General features: G+C 45.4%; 1 protein-coding gene across 1 annotated transcript in view; it reads right to left on the bottom strand.

Annotated features, from left to right (window-relative positions):
• Positions 1–19,887, bottom strand: part of si:dkeyp-73b11.8 (BPTI/Kunitz domain-containing protein) — a 33,811-nt gene extending 13,924 nt beyond the window's left edge. The window contains exons 1-2 of the mRNA XM_068015121.1: positions 19,691–19,887; positions 1,869–2,060 (exon numbers count right to left, since the gene is read on the bottom strand). Coding sequence (XP_067871222.1) covers positions 1,869–2,060; positions 19,691–19,775 — 277 coding nt within the window. The 5' untranslated portion in view covers positions 19,776–19,887. The remainder of the gene's footprint in view (positions 1–1,868; positions 2,061–19,690) is intronic.
• Positions 19,888–21,039: the final 1,152 nt, after the last annotated feature.

Below are 21,039 nucleotides of genomic sequence, written 5' to 3'. Positions count from 1 at the left end.
GTTTGGCTTCTGGATCAATAATCCTGATCCGGAATTCCTCTAGCTGCTCACACTTTCTGCAGACGTGTTCGTCCTGGATTGCCTTGGCATCCAAAAGCTCCCACATACCACAGCTGCAACATAACACCTGTCCTGTCCTGTCATTGTTACTTATGCTATTAGTTAATTTACTTTAATTATTTTCTTAATTAACTTAGAATAATTCCTGTGTAGAATAGAACTTACTGTGCTTATTAAATGCTAGTACCTCCTACAACTAAAGTTATACTTTTCTTATCACCCATTGTGAACCCAAATAATCGCCACAGGAGTGAAATTCAGATTGGGCTTTAACTCAAAGTGGACAATAATGAATCTGCTTACAGTTTGACACCTTGCTGGATTTTGTTTTCCAATGCATTCAATGGACAAAGTATCAAAACCAGCTGCTGTTTTGTGACTTTTGAAATGAATTTCACCCATTACAACTACAGATTCCAGCTCAGACACCTCCTCACAGTGAGTCACTGAAATAATAAAGCACAGGGAAACACAATAAACACAAGCTATCTATAGTGTAGTGTTATACTTGCTCGATATGACGCAAACTCCTTATTTGGGCAGCAATGTTCCATGACACGTGCCACGCCTGCAGCTGCCCGCTTCCATCACTAGCTGGAGCGTCCTAAGCCCCAGCCACTGCCAATTCACCCGCACCGAAACCCACTGTGGCACTGAGGGTAGCTCACCCTGCCCCGACTTCACATGGGCAATGCCAGGGGACATCTTCCAGTGCAGACTGAAACAGATCAGCTCACCGCTTTGAACCAACCAGTCCACAACAGAAACTTGCATTTATATAGCACCTTCAAATTAGTAAAACATCCCAAGGCGCTTCACAGGAGCATTATCAAACTAAATTGACACCGAGCCACATAATGAGATATTAGGACAGGTGACCAAAAGCTTACTGAGAGGTGCTTATTTTTCTGTTCTTCCATGGGATGTGGGCATTGCTGTCAAGGCCAGCACTTATTGCCCATCCTTAATTGCCCTTGAGAAGCTGGTGGTGAGCTGCCTTCTTGAACGGCTGCAGTCCTTGGGGTGTAGGTACACCAACAGTGCTGTTAGGGAGGGAGTTCTAGGATTTTGACCCAGCAACAGTGAAGGAACGGCGATATAGTTCCAAGTCAGGATGGTGTGTGACTTGGAGGGGAACTTGCAAGTAGTGGTGTTCCCATGTATCTGCTGCCCTTGTCCTTCTAGGTGGTAGAGGCCGCGGGTTTGGAAGGTGCTGTCTAAGGAGCCTTGGTCAGTTGCTGCAGTGCATCTTGTAGATGGTACACACTGCTACCACTGTGTAACGGTGGTGGAGGGAGTGAATCTTAAAGGTGGTAGATGAGGTGCCGATCAAGCGGGCTGCTTTGTTCTTGGTCTAAGATGTAGCTTTTAAGCAGCAACTTAAAGGAAGAGAGAGGGAGGTAAAGAGGTTGAGGGAAGGAATTTTAGAGCTTCGTGCCTTGGTAGATGGAGGCATAAAAAAAAACAATCATGAGACTGGAACCTACAACCTTCTAACTCAGAGGTGAGAGAGCTACTCACTGAGTCACAGCTACATGCCCTTTTTTTTTTGTTTAAGTTATAATCATGTGCTCAATACCTTATTGCTTCTGAAGTAGAGGACTGTCTTGCAAGATAGGTGATCTAAGGTACATGATATAAGCAGGAAAGCAGACTACTGTGTCAAGATTCAGTTTGATCCCTGGCCTCAGTACATGTGCCTGGTGCAGACAGAAATACACCCTGGGTGACAGGGACTCGCCTGTGGATGAGCTCTGAGACACCAAACCTGTACTTGCAGTCACATATACCGAGGCTTATCAACATACCGTCATCTGGATAGATCTCATCTGCCAGGCTTGAACAGTTCCTCATGCAGTACTTATCAGTAAAAAAACGGTTTGCATTTCCTCCTGCTCCTCTAAACGCAAAAATCTTACAGCGGTCAGTGCTTGTATCGTAATAAAATTTAATGGAGGGGTTATCTCCACGTTCTCCTTCATCCAATGGCAAGTTGCAAGCTGTAAAATAGGTAAAAAAAACAGAAGTATTATATAGTGTTTACAGGACAGAAACCGGCCATTCAGCACAACTGGTGAATAAACACATACCAGTGTTTATGCTCCACATGAGGCTCCTCCTACCCCGCTTCATTTTACCCCATCAACATATCCTACTATTTCTTTCTCCCTGATGTGTTTAACCAGCTTCCCCTTAAATGCAACTACGCTCCGCGTTCTAACCACTCTCTGGTTAAAGAGGTTGCTCCTGAATTCCCTATTGAATTTATTAGTTATTATTTATCTTATATTTATGGCCATTGGTTATGGCCTCTTCCACAGGTGGAAACATCTTCTCTTGCTTCTACTCTGTCTTAACTCTTTCATAATCTTGAACACTTCTATGCGGTCACCCCTCAGCCTCTCTTTTCTAGAGGGAAGAGCCCCAGGCTGTTCAATCTTTCCTGATTGCTGTAACTTCTCAGTTCTGGTATCATTTCAGTATTAATCAATGTACTCCTTATGATAGAACAGATTGATACATGTTTTATAGCTTTCAGTTACTGTTATAAAGTAAACTAGTTTTGGATTATTATACTACAAAGTAAATCAGGGTTGTTGTAATACTAACTAGGTTAAAGTAATTATTATGAAATAAACCAGATCTGGTTGATACTACTAACTTGATTCTGGTTATTATAATTTAATCCAGGTCAAGTTTATTATTTCAGTTTATTAAAATATAAAATTATACAGAAGCTTGAATAAATCGGTAGATTAAAAAAGTCCCGAAATGTTATCATTACTTTCAAAATTCATGAGGCTAGAGAGCTGTCTTGATGGTATTGCAAAACTGACAGTACCTTAAGTTCTGATGAAAGGTTTTTGTGACCTGAAAGTTAACTCTGTTTCTCTCTCCACAGATGCTGCCAGACCTGCTGTGTATTTCCAATATTTTCTGTTTTCATTTGATATCTCAAGGGCCATCCATGATTACCAGCCTCTCAATACTCAGATCCAGAGAAGGTGATGGGATTGAATATTGTGCCATGTGCTCAAGAAGTGCGACGATGAAAAATTATGGACTAAAATTGGAGAGTTATAGAAATTGAAGTCTTTGAAGTCTTTTTAAAAAAATGGACTTTTCGTTTGAAAAGTGAACATTGTGCTCCAGAGGAGACTGAGCGAGACCGGCGGTGTTTAAAAAGAGCAGAGACAGCAGGAAAGAAGGAGACTGAGTGAGACTGGCGGTGTTTATAAAGAGCAAAGACAGTGGGAAAGAAGGAGACTGAGTGAGAACGGCAGTGTTTATAAAGAGCAGCGACAGCGCGACTGAGTTTTGAAAAAAAAGCCAACAGTGACATCACAGGAGAGCTGCAAGGTGATTGGTTGGTGAGTAGCAACTGTTAGAATATCTTAAAAAAATAAGGGGTAAGTTTTTTTTTGTTGAAAATAAAACCTCTGGTGATAAGGTGAGTACTACTAAAGTGTTTTTTTAAGGACTTTAGATTGGAGTGGGTAGAACAAGGCTCCTAGTATAATTAGTATTTTTAAATTAAGGGAGTAACTAATTAACCTAAGGGTAAGTCATGGCAGGAAAGCTCAGCCCCGTGATATGCTCTTCCTGCGCTATGTGGGAAATCAGGGACGCTTCCAGTGTCCCTGATGACCATGTGTGCAGGAAGTGTATCCAGCTGCAGCTACTGGCTACGCGCATTACGGAGCTGGAGCAGCGGGTGGATTCACTGTGGAGCATCCGCAATGCTGAGGAAATCGTGGATAGCACGTTTAGTGAGGTGGTCACACCGCAGGTAATGGCTGCACAGGCAGAAAAGAGATGGGTGACCACCAGATGGAGTACTAGGTGCAGGCAGGTAGTGCAGGAGTCCCTTGTGGCCATCCCCCTCTCAAACAGATATGCCGCTTTGGGTACTGTTGGGGGGATTGACTTCCCAGGGGAAAGCAGCAACAGCCAAGTTCGTGGCACCACAGAGGGCTCTGCTGCACAGCAGGGGAGGAAAAGGGTTGGAAGAGCTATAGTGATAGAGGATTCTATCGTAAGGGGTGCAGATAGGTGTTCCTGTGGCCACAAACGCGACTCCAGGATGGTATGTTGCCTCCCTGGTGCGAGGGTTAAGGATGTCTCGGAGCGGCTGCAGGACATTCTGAAAGGGGAGGGTGAGCAGCCAGAGGTCATGGTCCATATTGGTACAAACAACATAGGCAGGAAAAGAGATGAGGTCAAAGTGAATATAGGGGGTTAGGCAGAAGGTTAAAAAGCAGGACCTCTAGGGTTGTAATCTCAGGATTACTCCCTGTGCCACGTGCTAGTGAGGGTAGGAATAGGAGGATTAGGCAAATGAATGCATGGCTGAAGAGCTGGTGTAGGCAGGAGGGCCTCAGTTACTTCGATCACTGGGATCTCCTCTGGTGCAGAGGTGACCTGTACAAGAAGGACGGGTTGCATCTAAACTGGAGGGGGCCCAATATCCTTGCGGGGAGGTTTGCTAGTACTACTCGGGAGGGTTTAAACTAGTCTTGAAGGTGGGGGTGGGACCCAAAGTAGTAGTCTCTCCGATGAGATAGCTGAGGCAAATGTAGAGGTTAAAGCAAGCAAGTCCAGTAGGCAGGCCGGGCAGGGGCAGGACAGGGAGCGTGGAAGGTCTGGTAGGCTAAACTGCATTTACTTTAATGCAAGAAGCCTTACAGGTAAGGCAGATGAACTCAGAGCATGGATCGGTACATGAGATTGTGATATTATAGCTATTACGGAAACATGGTTGAGGGATGGGCAGGACTGGCAGCTCAATGTTCCGGGGTACCGATCTTTCTGGCGTGACAGAGGTGGAGGTAAGAGAGGAGGGGGAGTTGCACTATTGATTAGGGAGGACATCATGGCAGTACATAGAGAGGATATCCCGGGGGAAATGTCCAGCGAGGCCATATGGGTAGAATTTAGAAATAAGAAAGGGGTGATCACTTTGATGGGATTATACTATAGGCCCCCCAATATTCAGAGGGAAGTGGAGGAGCATATATGTAGGGAAATCACAGATCGGTGTAGGAATTATAGGGTTGTAATAGTAGGTGATTTTAACTTCCCTAATATTGACTGGGACTGCCTTAGTGCTAAGGGATCAGATGGGGAAGAATTTGTTAAGTGTGTCCAGGATAGTTTTCTGAAGCAGTATGTGGATGGCCCTACTACAGAAGGGGCTACACTCGACCTCCTCTTAGGAAATGATGGGCAGGTGGTTGATGTGTCAGTGGGGGAGCACTTTGGGATGTGACCATAACTCTATTAGCTTCAAGATAGTTGTGGAAAAGGAGAGGACTGGTCCTCAGGTTGAAATCCTAAATTGGGGGAAGGCTAATTTTGATGGCACCAGACAGGAGCTCTCAAAAGTTGAATGGGAGAGGCTGTTTACTGGTAAAGGGATGTCTGGCAAGTGGGAGGCTTTTAAAAGTGTGATAAGAGGAGTTCAGGGCCGGCATGTTCCTGTTAGATGGAAGGGCAAGGCTGGCAAGTTTAGGGAGCCTTGGTTGACGAGGGATATTGAGGGTCTGGTCAGGACAAAGAAGGAGGCATATGTCAGGTAATGGCAGCTGGGATCGAGCGAGTCCCTCGAGGAGTATAGGGGATGTACACTTAAGAAGGAAATTAGGAGGGCAAAAAGGGGTCATGAGATTTCCCTGGCAGATAAGATAAAGGAGAATCTTAACAGATTCTCTAAGTATATTAAGAGTAAAAGGGTAGCTAGGGAGAGAGTAGGTCCCCTTAAGGATCAGTGTGGCAATGTGTGGAGCCACAGGAAATGGGCGAGGTCTAAAATGAATATTTCTCGTCCGTATTTACCGTGGAGAAGGTCATGGAAGCTAGTGAGTTCAAGGGAGGGAACACCGATATCCTGGAGCATATCAACATTACAAAGGAGGAGGTGTTGGAGGTTTTGAAGCACATTAAGGTGGATAAATCCCCAGGGCCTGAGCAGGTGTATCCTAGGATGTTCTGGGAAGCAAGGGAGGAGATTGCTGGGGCCCTGGCAGAGATTTTTGTATCATCGTTAGCCACCGGTGAGGTACCGGAAGACTGGAGGAAAGCTAATGTTGTGCCTTTATTTAAGAAGGGCAGCAGGGATAAGCCAGGGAACTACAGGCCGGTGAGCCTTACATCAGTGGTGGGAAAGTTATTGGAAGGGATTCTGAGAGACAGGATTTATATGCATCTGGAAAGGCATGGTCTGATTAGGGATAGTCAGCATGGCTTTGTGCGTGGGAAATCATGTCTCACGAATTTGATTGAGTTTCTCGAGGAGGTGACCAAGAGGATTGACGAGGGCAGGGCAATGGACGTTATCTACATGGACTTTAGCAAGGCCTTTGACAAGGTCCCGCATGGTCGGCTGGTCTAGAAGGTTCGAACACATGGGATCCAGGGTGAGCTAGCAAATTGGATACAAAATTGGTTTGGTGATAGGAGCCAGAGGGTGGTAGTGGAGGGTTGTTTATCAGATTGGAGGCCGGTGACCAGTAGTGTGCCGCAGGGATCGGTGCTGGGCCCTCTGTTGTTTGTCATATATATTAACGACTTGGATGTGAATGTAAGGGGCATGATTAGTAAGTTTGCAGATGACACCAAAATTGGTGGTATAGTGGACAGTGAAGAAGGTTGTCTAAGATTACAACAGGATATAGAGCAACTGGGAAAGTGGGCAAGGGAGTGGGCAAATGGAATTTAATGCAGACAAGTGTGAAGTGATGCATTTTGGGAAGTTAAACCAGGGCAGGACATATACAGTGAATGGCAGGACCCTGGGAAATGTTGTTGAGCAGAGAGACCTTGGGGTGCAAGTACATAGTTCCATGAAAGTGGCAACACAGGTAGACAGGGTGGTGAAGAAGGCGTATGGCATGCTTGCCTTCATTGGCCGAGACATTGAGTACAAGAATTGGGGCATCATGTTACAGTTGTACATAATGTTGGTTAGGCCACATATGGAGTACTGTGTGCAGTTCTGGTGTCCGCACTACAGGAAAGATGTGATTAAGCTAGAGAGGGTGCAGAAAAGATTCACAAGGATGTTGCCCAGTTTGGAGGGTTTGAGTTATAAAGAGAGATTGGATAGGCTGGGTCTGTTTTCCCTGGAGTGAAGGAGGCTGAGAGGGGACATGATAGAGGTATATAAAATTATGAGAGGCATAGATAAGGTAGATAGCCAGAGTCTGTTTCCCATGGTAGGGGTGACGAAAACTAGAGGGCATAGATTAAGGTGAGAGGGAGGAGGTTTAAAGGGGATCAAAGGGGTACATTTTTCACACAAAGAATAGTGAGTAACTGGAATGAGCTGCCAGAGGAGGTGTTGGAGGCAGGAACAGTAGCAACATTTAAGAGGCATCTGGACAGGTACTTGAATGAGAAAGGCATAGAGGAATATGGAATTAATACAGGCAGGTGGGATTAGTATAGATAGGCATTATGGTCGGCATGGACGCGGTGGGCTGAAGGACCTGTTTCTATGCTGTCCGACTCTATGACTCCAAAATGTTCACCAAAGGTAAAGGACTTGGCCTTTGTATATTCAAACTGTCTGACAAGGACAAAGGAAAATCTTCAAAGCTAAGAGGTGTCAATTGGACCCATACTACACTCATCCTGAAATATTCCCGAATTGAATGGGTTCGTCCGAAACAAGGAAGGTGTGAAGTGGAAACATCATAACCAGATTATTCTCATCCTCGGCCATTGTGTGATCACCATGGGGAGAGACCAAAGCGTCCACTGTCTTCAACTGAACTTTCAAACGAAAGAGAAACCTGCAAACATCTGAGGTCTGCAACCAGTGTGAACTTGACTTCTGAGAGAATTCAACAGATTTACTGTGACCCCCGGAAACCCACCTCCCACTTACCATCGCTTACCCCTTTTCTTCTCTATCTGTCTCCTCTTATGCGTGTGTGTGTTTGTGTGAGCAGTGGATGCGGTTGCGACAATTTTGGGTTAAGGCGTATTGATCAATAATTGGTTTTCTATTCTAAACCTGTCACTGGGAGTTGAACAGTAGGAACCACCCAAACCCCTCACCACATGGCTGTAACAATCGGGTGGGGTGTATAATGAGAGGCTGTTGCAATATCACCACTTCACGCTGATGTTTGTGATGAATTTCTACTCCCTGGATCTCACTACACAAATTGAGCCGAAGAACTAGGTCACAGTGACAACCTCAAGGGTCCCAGGCTCAAGGTGTCTGACAAAACATTCCGGACCTGACGGGTTTTACATATAAAACCGTAGGTTAATGTCAAACCCAGGCAGGTTTTATTCGTTCCTTTAGAGTGACACTAAAATTCTTTCATGAATTATTACAATATGAACGGCAGTTAAATATTCCAATAAAAATAAATAATCTAAACAATTTTTAGGATCAGGATGAAACCTGTGTTAAAGCCTCGCTCGGGTATAAAATTAAAACCTGACCCAGGCCCGACCCGACAATAGTCAACCCAAACCCGACCCAAGCCCGAGTCCTTGAATTTTTTTAAACACCTGACCCGACCCGACCCCGACACGTATTCAGGTTTGGTCGGGTAGCCTGGCTTTAGACCTGTGGTCGAGTACAGGTGCCAGTTGTTGATGTACCCGTGTTCAATTAACATCATAAAGTTTAAAAATAACAACAAACACTGATTTCATTCAGGCGAAGGTGCCGCAACCCTGAGCACTCATGGGAAAAAAGTATCCACTTCAGGAAATCATGCAATGTAACAAACAAGCTTCTGAACTGTATCAAGTTCCGATGTCATTAACAAAAATAATCTCCGCAGAGAACTCAGGTTGGGAAGTTTAATCACCCTGTTTCCAGATAATTTTAAATCCTTGGGCCAAGTATAGATTAAAGCAAGAGCTCAGTTGATGTTTCTGTACTTATTGCAGTTACTGGTATCTTCACCGGGCTTGTCAGTTTCTCCCGGACTTGATAGATTTCAGACTGTAAGGGGTTGGGTTAATTTCAATCGGGTGCTTTATGTCGGAATTTGTAGCTGTTTCTTCCCCCCACTCTTCTCATCTCTGATTTCTGTTTGTCCTGATCTCTGTCCACATCCGTCCTGACCTGACCCGAGCCCGAATTTTGGACCCGGAAGAGAGACCCAACCCGACCCGATCCCGACACATGTCGTCGGGTTTCGTCGGGCTCCGTCGGGTTCGGGTCGGGTAGCCACGCTCTACCCTGTGACCTGTCCAATAATCTCCCTACTGTTGCAGCTGCTTCTCTCGGAGTTTGTCACTGTGTCCACTTGCACGAGCAACTCTGAATGAAGTGTGTATTTATTTCTGGAAACTGAAAAATCAGGTAGTGGTTTAGAACAAAATCTTTTCTAAATAATTTCAACATCGCCCATGTTAACATCAGTCCTATCCAATGGATAACAGATGCATTTTATTCCCAGTGGCCTCCCATATGGTTTCATCTGGACAACTAAGTTGACTGGACTTTTTAAAAAATCACTCCCAGGATGTGGGCGTTGCTGGCTAGGCCAGCATTTGTTGCCCAGCCCTAATTGCCCTTGAGAAGGTGGCGGTGAGCTGCCTTCTTGAACCGCTGCAGTCCACGTGGTATAGGTACACCCACAGTGCTGTTAGGAAGGAGCTCCAGGATTTTAACCCAGTGATGATGGTGGAACATATTACCTACAATCATATAGTCCTTCGTCTCCTAGTCATTACTGACTCATAATGTGACTCAACAACCACACATCCCAGAAATATTCCAGTAAATCTACCCTCCCAGAAGGTACAGACTGTCTCCCATCACACCTCAGTACCTCAGTGTTCAGAATTGACCTCGAGTCCAACTCTGTACCCTTTGAATCCTTCAGCATCCTTAGAACCTACCTCTTTGACCAAGTGTTTGGTCAAATACAAAATTCGTACAGGGCTCGACAGGGTAGATGCAGGAAGGGTGTTTCCCCTGGCTGGTAAATCTAGAACCAGGGGACACAGTCTCAAAATAAAAGGCAGGCCATTCGGGACTGAGATGAGGAGGAATTTCTTCATTCAGAGGGTGGTGAATCTTTGGCATTCTCTATCCCAGAGGGCTGTGGAGGCTCAGTCGTTGAGTATGTTCAAGATAGAAATCATTAGATTTCCACATGTTAAAAACATCAAGGGATACAGGAATAGTGCAGAAAAATGGTGTTGAAGTAGAAGGTCAGTCACGTAAAAGTCAGTGGCTAACCCACTTACGCCCAGCCCAGGGATCCGTCCCACATTTTACGGATCTCCAGGTTTTAACTGTTCTGAGGCAGGACTTCCACCCACTTTAGGTGCGGTGGCCACTGCTGGGACTGCAGCCCAGACGAGGACATGGAGCCAGGACTGCAGGTGAGTTAGGGTTGCCTCACAGGGGTAATCGGTCACGCCCCAGCAAGTCAAGGATGGTCATTTGTGGGGAAAGGGGGGGTGTCTTGGGTCCTGGGTGTGTTTGGGGAAGCGGGGGCGGCCCTCAATTGGGCACCCTGTGCCCGTTTGTTTGGGCATCCCCCCCACCCCCCGGGGTGCTGAGAGGCCACCCAGTTTCACTGAGTGGCCTTTCACGTCTCCCAGATGCCTGTTTACCACAGGTAAAATCCCCGTGGAGGCGGGCGAAGGCCCGTAAGTGGCCGCTTACGGGCCTTGATTGGCCTGTGGCGGGCAGCCCGTTTCTCAGCCCCCTGCCCACATAAAGTGGGGCGGAGGCGGAAGCGGGTTGGGAAGACCTCCTGGAGCCTCCCGCTCAATTTTATGCCACCCTCCCCCCCCACCACCATCCGGCTCGCTGGGGTGGCATAAAATTCTAGCCATGAATGGCGAAATGGGTTTGAAGGGCCGAATGGCCTACTCCTGCTCCTATTTCTTCTGTTCTTATGTGCCCTAATACCTCCTTGGGATCGGTGTAAAATTTTGTTTGATTATGTTTCTGTGAAGTGCCTTGGGACACTTATTGTTGTTGCTGTGGAGTCATCTCAGATGGACTCCTGTACTGTGAGGCTGCCTGCACTATTCTGACAGGTGGATTCAGGGGAGGATTGTGAAGGCCACACTGACACTGGGGATGGGGCAGTGAGTTGTATTTCATTCGCTCTCTCTGTCTGCCTGTCTCTGTCTCTATTTCTCACTCTTTCTTTCTTTGTCTCACTTTGTCTCTGTCTCCTTTTATCTCTCTCTCTCTTTATTTCTCTCGCTGTCTCCTTCCCTCTGTCTGTCACAATTTATCTTTGTCTCTACTTTTCTCTCACTGTCTGTCACCATTTAGCTCTGTCCCTGTCTCTCACAGTCATTACTTTTATCTCGGCCCTTCTCTCACTTTCTCTCCGTCTCTCACTCTCTTCCTCTCCCCCTCTCTTTCTCTCTCTGTCTAATTTTATCTCTGTCCCTGTCTAGCACTTTCCTTCTCTCGCTAGTTCTGTTTGATGGTAAAAGATTGCCACATTTTCACATTGGTGGAGATAATTCTCCTAACTGTTCCCTGTTGCTTTGCGATAGCCTCAGTTTCTCAGTTGAATTATGGCTGTACTAAGGGTTCATTCAGGCTCTAACAGTGACCTCTCACCTCACAGTACTGTTGCAAATCATCGGGTGACACAGAGTACACGAGGCGCAATGTTTGTCCAAACAGAATACAGCAGCCAAAGACACATTCCTTTCTCCCAGTTCCCTTTGTTTGAATTCAATTGTTCCAAAATAAGCTTCCATTCTCTAATCCATCTAATTCTGTGTTATGATTTTCGGAGACATTCCCAGACACTGGAAATGAACACTAAATATCCACAAGTTTCTCACCAGGCGAAAATATCAATGTGGTAACCTGATCCCAGAGCTTGAAGTAATTTTTAATTTTTGAACCATTTTACCCAGCTCAGCTCTTAATGACTGAAGCTGTATTTACCGGGTGGGCTATGAGGCGATAATCCGACAGCTACCAGTCAGGGCACTGCCCTGTGTTCTTCTGTCTTATGGAATCTTAGAATTGTAGAATAATACAGCAGAGAAGGAAGACATTCGGCCCATCGAGTCTGTACTAGATCTTTCAAAGAGCAACCCGTTTAGTTCCACTCCCTTGCTCTTTCCCCATATTCCTGCAATTTTTTCCTCCTTTAAGTATTTATCCAATTCCCTTTTGAAGGTTATTATTGAATCTGTACTCACTGGCCTAACAGGCAGTGCATTCCAAATCCCAACCGCTTATGTTTTCCTTCCTGCTGCCTCTGGTTCTTTTGCCGATCATCTTAAATCTGTGTCCTCTGGTTATTGACCCGTCAGCCACTGGAAACAGTTCCTCTTTATCTACTCTTCATGATCTTAAACACCGCTACCAAATCTCCTCTCAGCCTTCTCTTCTCTGTAAATAATAGAATACGACAATCATCACTGGCCGTCTGTTCTTAGCTTCCCCATGATCACTGGGTGATCCTTTCAATAATGAAATGGCGTCAACACAACCCTCTCTGTTGGGGGGATCTCTCGGAATATAATTGGATATGGCACACTAAGAATTATAACACTTTGGAGCTGATATATCGGCATGTGGTATATGTTATATATGGGAATATTATATAATAATATTGTTATGAAAACCACACATGCCAAATGGGAAATATTAATTTCATCGATTGGAACTTTGCCTAAGACTTTTACTGGAAATTCGTACAAATAACTTCTTTCAAACAGTAACCTGGCAGCCAAGATGGCCACGGCAATTTGCATACGAAACAGCAACAGAGTAGACCAGAGACAACATGACTGAGGCAACCTAGCCTGAACAATGCTCTCTGATTAAATTATCGGAGATGGCTTTCTCAACACGGTCATCGACAGTCATCGGCACTCATTGACCTTGAAGGAGCCAACCCCCTCCAAGTGTGATTGAACAGCTTAAGGTGTGGCACCTTGAATCTCAGAAAATTCCAGAATGGCCTCATTAACCCAACAAAGAGGTTTTGCGAATATCATGTGACTGCTGTGCAGCTTTGCAGAGGCTAAGCTTTGTCAGTCAGACAGCAGTACAGTAACTGTAAGCCATCAAGGGAGCAGCACTCGCTCTCTCTCTCTCTGCCTCTCTCCAGTACAGATCCAGAGAAGGCCCGGCTACAGCTAGTAAGCCAAGACTACAAACCACCACAACCAACAACTAGGATGCAAGGGTCAAAACCCCCTCTTTTGCCTTCAGGGGCTTGAGAATCAAGCCTACAACCATGCACATGGCCCAGCGAGGACTTCATGACTACAATATCAACTAAGGGCTATGGAACAGCTGAATTGCATTTAAATTGCATTGATTTCAGACTCTACACCAACCACCCAACTCTTTTTTTCCCTCTGTAATCTGTTTGTGTGTGTGTGTGTGACTCTCGTATGAATGTGAGCGTGGATGCATAATGTATTTTAGTAATATTAACCGGTTTACAGTGGCGCAGTGGTTAGCACTGCAGCCTCACAGCTCCAGCGACCCGGGTTCAATTCTGGGTACTGCCTGTGTGGAGTTTGCAAGTTCTCCCTGTGTCTGCGTGGGTTTCCTCCGGGTGCTCCGGTTTCCTCCCACATGCCAAAGACTTGCAGGTTGATAGGTAAATTGGCTTTTATAAATTGCCCCTAGTATAGGTAGGTGGTAGGGAAAATATAGGGACAGGTAGGAATATGGAATTAGTGCAGGATTAGTATAAATGGGTGGTTGATGGTCGGCACAGACTCGGTGGGCCGAAGGGCCTGTTTCAGTGCTGTATCTCTAAAAAAAAACTTACATCTTTCTTGTTTAAACTCAAGAAAACCTGTCTGATTGGTTCATTTGCAATTATATTAGAGGATCAGGAGCTCACTGAGGTGGTAAGTTCAATCACTGTGTTGAAAAAGGATAAACACTGTTGCGGTCAAACCAGAGAAGAGGGAAAGGGGAGCCTGAGACCCCCTCCTCGCCTAATCGTAACAATATGTGATATATAGTTAGGTGATATATGGAAATGTTACATATGATTATGTTATACATGAAAATGTGATACGTGGGGATATGATATTTTTCTTATTTCTATTCTCACTCAGCTGTAGCACAGGAAAGAAATGTTTCTGTTGCTAACACTTTTTGATGTGTAAAATGTGAGTAAAACGTGGTATAAAATCTAATGATCTCCTTTTAATGAGCGCATAGCTTCAACTCGTGGTCCGGAGTGACTCTATCTTATTACAAACTTACTTGTATCATATTGAACAGAATAACAATCGTAAAATCTTTGTATGTAGAAAGCGTTTCACTGGGCGTTTCTGCACTAACGTTTGAGAGTTTAATCTAATCTTTGTTTCATAATCGTAAACTCGCCACAGCAAAACAATTTTAACGTTCTATAGATGGCCTCGCCCCTCCTATCTCTGCAATCTCCTCCAGCCCCAAAACCCTCAGACATCTCTCCAATTCTGGCCTCTTCAGCATCCCCGGTTTTAATTGCTCCACCATTGGTGGCCGTGCCTTCAGCTGCCTAGGCTCCAAGCTCTGGAACACCTAAACCTCTCTACCTCTCTTTCCTCCTTTGACGCTCCTTAAAACCTACAACTTTGACCAAGTTTTTGGTCATCTGACCTAATACCTCCTTATGTGGCTCGGTATCCCATTTCGTTTGATAACGCTCCTGTGAAGCACTCTTCCATGTTAATGCAGCTTCATACTAATAGGGTGGAGGTGGCGGGACATTGAGGCAGGTCAGGGCAGAACTGGACCCGGCAACTCGATCCTATTGGAAACCCCCGGCATTTACATAAAATGAGCAGTACTTTGGCCAGAATCAGTGCAAGTGTGCCATCAACCTCAGGAAACTAGAGTGGGGGCCTGGCAAGACAATAGTGGGGTGTCACGGCAATAGTGAGAGGTCACGGAAATAGTGAGAGGTCATGGAAATAGTGAGAGGTCACAGAAATAGTGGGACAGTCACATAGGAACAGTAAGCAGACTATTCAGCCCCTCAGGTTCATAACCCTTAATGCCCTTGTCTAACAACAATCTATAAATCTCAGTTTTGAAATTTTCAGTTGATCCCCAGCCTGGACAACTTTCTGGGAATAAATTTCCAGAGTTCCACTCTCCTGTGTGTGTAAAAGGTCTTCCTGACATCACCCCTTAACAGCCTAGCTCTAATTGTAAGGTTCTACCCCCTTGTTCTGGACTCCCTGACCAGAGGAGATAGTTTCTCTCTATCTAATAACTTGGAAAGGTGCAGTGTTATGCATGTGGGCAGGGAGAATATTCAACATACAAACACCCTTCAGGGAAAAGCATTAAAGGGGTTGGAGAAAGAAAGATCTGGAGGTTCTAATGCACGAGCAATGCCATGACTAGGTAGAGAGAATAGAGTGTTGGGGTGCATCCATCGGACAATTGCTAATAAGACAAAGCATTCTACTCAGATGATTGGCAAAAGAAGCAATGGCAACATGAGAAAAACTTTTTTACACAGCGAGTGGTTAGCATCTGGAATGCACTGCCATGGACACGATGGGCCGAATGGCCTCCTTCTGTACGGTAACCATTCTATGACTCTATATTACTTTGCCCTCATACAACCTTGGTCAGGCCTCAGTTAGAATACTGTGTCCAGTTTGGTCTCCTCAAATGGTGGGTGATATAATGGCTTTCGAACTGCTGCAGAGGAGGGTTACTAGATTAATTCCCAGGGTAAAGCATGTTAGTTATCAAGATCGGCTAAAAGTGTTGGGACTCTACACCTCAGAGAAGTATAGATTTAGGGTGATCTGCTTGAGGCTTGCAGGATGATGAAGGGAATAGATTGTGTTCCAATTGACAATTTTTCCAATTGAATAGGCTAGGGAGGATCAGGATCAGAATTTTTAGTCGTATCAGGCTAGATCTAGGTTAGATGTCAGGAGGAGCTTCTTATCTCAGTAAACCTCTGGAAGAGACTGCCAGCTGGTCTAGTGAATGCCAATTTGTACACTGTCAACTCTTCGAATCATCTGAAACACTTCAATTAGATCACCCTTTAATCCTTTATACTCAAGAGAACACAAGTCCAGTCTATGCAATCTGCACCCCCTCCAAGGCCAATATATCCTTCCCAAGGTGCAGTGCCCAGAACTGAACACAGTTACTCCATATTGAGCATGGCCAGAGTTTATATAACTGTAACATAACTTCCACTCCTTTGCATCCAGACAAAGGCCAATATTCCATTAGCCTTTTTAATTATTTTCTATACCTGTTCCACCAGCTTTTAGTGATTTCTATACTTGGACCTACGTTATCTCTCTGCTCCTCCACAGCTCAGAGTTTCTCACCATTTAGAAAATCCTCTGAGTGATTTTCCTTAGGTCCAAGCTGGCTGACCTCACACTTTCCAACAATGAACTCCATCGGCCACTGTTTTGTCCACTCACTTAATCGATCAACGTCCTTTGCAACTTTCTGCTCCCATCTACACTGTTTAGTATGCCACCTAACTTGGTGTCGTCAGAAAACTTAGACACATGGCTCACTATTCCTTCATCGAAAGCATGGCCATAGTGGGCCAGGCCTCAAGGAATTGACCTGAAGATCCCTTGCTTGGTTACAATAGGCCACTTTCCCCGTCGGAGTTGGTCCTTCAACAGTCCCGCAGCCTCAATCACCGTTAACAGCACCAAGGGCATGAATGAGTGAATTGCTTTGCATCAACCTCATTCCCACAGCCACACACAAAGATGAACCAAAGACTCCGACAGGTGGAGAAAGGAACTTTATTCCCAACGAAACTGGCCCACTGGCCTTTGCCCGCAGTCGACATCTGTGTACCAGGCATAAAAAACTGGGTGTACTATGTAAACAAAGTTGTTACAGGAAGCAACAGCAATAAAACAACAAAGTCACTCCCAGAGACACAGGGACTGAATAATTCTCACTAACACTGCGGGGTAGGCAATGCTGAAACTATGACTGTTAAGGAAATCGCATGGCTGTTGGAATTCAGACATGTTCTCACCGCCCCCACCCCCCTCACAATCTTTTAGAAAACGCTCTCACATAATGAAACCATTTGATTTATGGTCATGATGATCTCTAGTCTGAATTATTAAACGGAAGTTAAGTGGTTAAGTGTATTTAAAGACCTAACCTGTACTCACTGGCTCTTGTTTTAGCGGCAGTAACTGGAGGGCTTGACTTGAATAAGTAATTACTTTAATGTTTATTCCCCAACTTCCCACCTGGATTTTCCCTCCAAGTTCCCCAATGTGGTTCTTCGAAACCTTAACTCCGACCCTCCTGCCATTCATTACTGTAGTCAGTGTGTGATCTCCTTTAGGATATCTGCTATGTGGCCCAGGGCCTTTCATCTCCAGTCCTTGTCCTACATTACAACACTAACTGCTCTTCAAAACTATTTCATTGGATGTAAAGTGCTTTGGGATGTCCTGAAGTGTAGAAATGCAAGTTGCCTTTCTTATTGTCCTCACTGATTTCAGAATAGTCTTTGTAGCACATTAATTGGACAGTGAACCCATCATTTTGTCCCTGGTGAACACATCCAGAAAACAGCCTTCAATTCGATTATCACCCTTTCATAGAAACATAGAACAGGACAGCACAGAAGGAGGCCATTTAGCCCATCGAGTCTACACCAGTTCTTACACCAGTTAGTCCTACCCCCCCCCTCCCCCCCCCCCCCGCTCTCCTCATATCCTGCAATTGATTATTGAATCTGGATCCATCACTCCATCAGGGATGGAATTCCAAATCCTAACCACCCACACTTTTAATGATTAATGGATCTTTTAATGATTTAAAATCCACCCTAACCAGAGCTTGAATCTCTATTTCTCTCTAGCATTTTTTTGTGCCCCAATATTTCTAATGTTTTCTTATATTCCTTTCAAAGATCTCCCTCCCTTGCCCTGTAGCTTTGATATAGACTATTTCTCCTTGCCATCTTTGTCCATGTTGCAGACCAGAGTCACATGACTCTGCTATGTTGCGATAAGGTTGGTGGAGCGGAGATTCTCTGGCCCGATGCCCGCTGGAATTCACGTGCACCCACACCAGCATTCAGGCACTGGGAGCATCTGCTGGGATTGGCTGGGTGAGGGGCAGTGTAAATGCCAGCATTGCGCAGCTGCCGGTGAAGAGTGGGAGCTGATCTGGCCAAGGAGAGAAGCGAAGTGGTCCACTTCTCCCACACAGGACCTCTCCTCTTGTACTTGCCGATCCTTTTGCCGACAGGCTAACGTAAGGAACCTGGTCCTTGCCACTTTGGTGGGCCCCACTTCCTCCAGCACAAGTATGGGGTGCAGGGTCTTGGGGTGGGACTGGTGGGCCTGCTTACCTGCAACTATGTGCTTTCCGAAGTGTAAAGTCCTAACTCTTCCAGCCTATCTTGATAACCAAGATGTCTTAAACTGTCAATTAATCTAGCAGCCCTTCTCTGCACCCTTTCCAAAGCCTCAATGTCACCCACCATGTCAGGAGACCAAAACAAGACACAGTATTCCAACTACGGCATGGCCAAGCTCTTGTACAAGGGCAAAATAGTATACTTTGTCTTACAGTCAATTGTCTAGCACCATATTCACTCAAGCTATTGCTCATGTACCATGAGAGATGTACAAACCAACAACCTCATTCCACCATCCCTGTCTCCATTTTCCTACATTACAACAGTGTCTACACTTCAAAAGTACTTCATGCCAACATACAGTAACACGCCCATTCACCCCGACAGCCTCACCAGTAGATCAGGAGCCTCCAGGAAATTCTGGGCTGGAATTTGGCTCTCAGTTATTTCTCTTCAGAATATGACTGTACTGTATAATTTTTTCCATTTTCCAATGGCTAATCGCTGCATGCCCCATTTAACTTCTTCGAGCCTCCGCCTCATCCCAGTGAACTTGCTATCCTGAAGCTGTAGACTCCTGCTTCATGTCCTCGATCCTGCCAACAGGCAAGTGAATATAAACTTGATTGTCATTGGGATGTAGGCCCCAAGGTTCCAATCCTTCAGTCACAAGGTACTTGTAATGCATTAATTAAGTCATCAATGAGAGCAATACAATACAAATATCACTATAACAGCCAGCTGTGGCTCAATGGGTAATACCTTACCTCTGAATCAAAAGGTCATAAACTCCCCATACCAGAGTTTTGTGCACTTACTCTAGACTGACACTCCAGTACAGCACTAAGGGAGTGCTACATTGTCAGAGATGCTGAGTATTGGATGAAACATTAAATTGAGGCCCACATGGGTGGATGTTAAAAAGTCCCTCCATGGTATTATAGAAAACAGCAGAGGCGTTTTCCCCAGTGTCCTGCCCAATATTTAGCCCACAATCAACATCACTGATAAAACAGATTATCTGGTCATTATCACATTGCTGTTTGTGAGAGCTTGCTGTCTGCAAATTGGCTGCCCTGTTTCCTACGTTATAATAGTGACTACACTTCAAAAGTACATCAACGGCTGTAAAGAGCTTTAGAACACCCTGAGGTCTCGCAAGGTGCTAAAGAAATGCAAGTTCTTTCAAATCTTAGTCAATCACGAATGTTTTATGATGTTGATACTTTATGCATCTCTATTCCCTCATGAGGTTTACCATCAATAACCTCGGTCAGATTTTTCCTTTTCTCGCTACCCATGGAACTTACCCAAAGGCTTTTGACCCACGGTGTAGACAATGAAATGAATGGCAAGCAGCCCTACGCTTCCCACTGAGGTGTACAGGTTCCACATGGTACTAGAAACAGACTTTCTGTCTTCCGCCCGCTGCTTAAATTCTTTAAAAGAAGCTGAGAGCACTGCGCCTGAAACAAAACATCCGAGTGACAGAAACTGTCTGAGTGAAACCTTTCTATGAAGTTGTGACCTTTGTTCCCTGTCTGATAAGGAGACAGGAGCTTATTGGTAAATAAGGATATGTGATAATCAACTGTTTAATATTTTACCAGAGCATCAGTCATGGCAACAATTCAAAAATCAGAACTTGCACCAAACGTATTAACTCATCTCTGGGTCAAAAGGTAATGGATTCAATTCCCGCTCGAGACTGACACTACAGTAGTGCTGAGGGAGTGCTGCACTGCCGGAGGTGCCGTCTTTCAGATCAGACGTCAAACCAAGGCCCTGTCTGCTCTCTCAGGTGGATATAAAAGATTCCATGGCATTTTTTTGACAAAGAGCAAGGGGGGGGGGGGTTCTTCCTGGACAATATTTAGCCCTCAACCAACATCACAAGAACAGATTATCTGGGCATTATTACATTACTAGCTGTGTGCACCATTGGCTGTGGTGTTTCCTACATTATAACAGTGACTACACTTCACAAGTACTTCACTGGTTGTAAAGTGCTTTGCTACATCGTGAGGTTGTGAAAGGCGCAATATAAATGCAAGACCTTTCTTTGAGATGGTGCTGCTGGAGGGAGAATGCTACCCTGGGAATTGCGAGAACTGCTTGCTCTTTTTCAGACAGCATCATGGGGGCCTCAGTTTTAACATCTCTTCTGAAGGATGGCACTGCTGACAGTGCCGCACTCCCTCAGTACTGCACTGGTTAAGCTCTCAGGTCTCTGGAGTGGGGCTTGAAGCCACAACTTTCTAACTCAGAGGTGGGAATGTTGAAGAGCTGTGGAGCTATAAAGCACTTACTCTGAGTGGCCACACCACTAAGTATTTTGCCACAGAGCCATAAGGCTGGATTTTACAGGCCCTCCCAAGGCAGGATTGGAGGCGGGGTGTGTGGGGAACAGAGAATCGCAATGGGTGGCGAGGGAGGGGGGGCAGCAGGGCGAAAGGCCCGTCGCCCAGCAATTTTCCTGGGGGTGGGATAGGCCGACGACGGCCTTCTACCCCCAGAGGCAAACTGAGGCCCTTAAGTGGCCTATTAAAGGCCTCTTCCCGCGGGGGTGAGGGGGGGGGCCTCCTCTGCACGGGGCAGACATCTTGTAAAATGAGGCACCCTCCCTGTGGGCTTGTGGGGGTGGGGGGGGTCCCTCCTT

The sequence above is a fragment of the Heterodontus francisci genome, chromosome 35 (genome assembly GCF_036365525.1).
Source record: "Heterodontus francisci isolate sHetFra1 chromosome 35, sHetFra1.hap1, whole genome shotgun sequence".
NCBI lineage: Eukaryota > Metazoa > Chordata > Chondrichthyes > Heterodontiformes > Heterodontidae > Heterodontus > Heterodontus francisci.
This window is presented reverse-complemented; position numbering and strand designations above follow the sequence as displayed.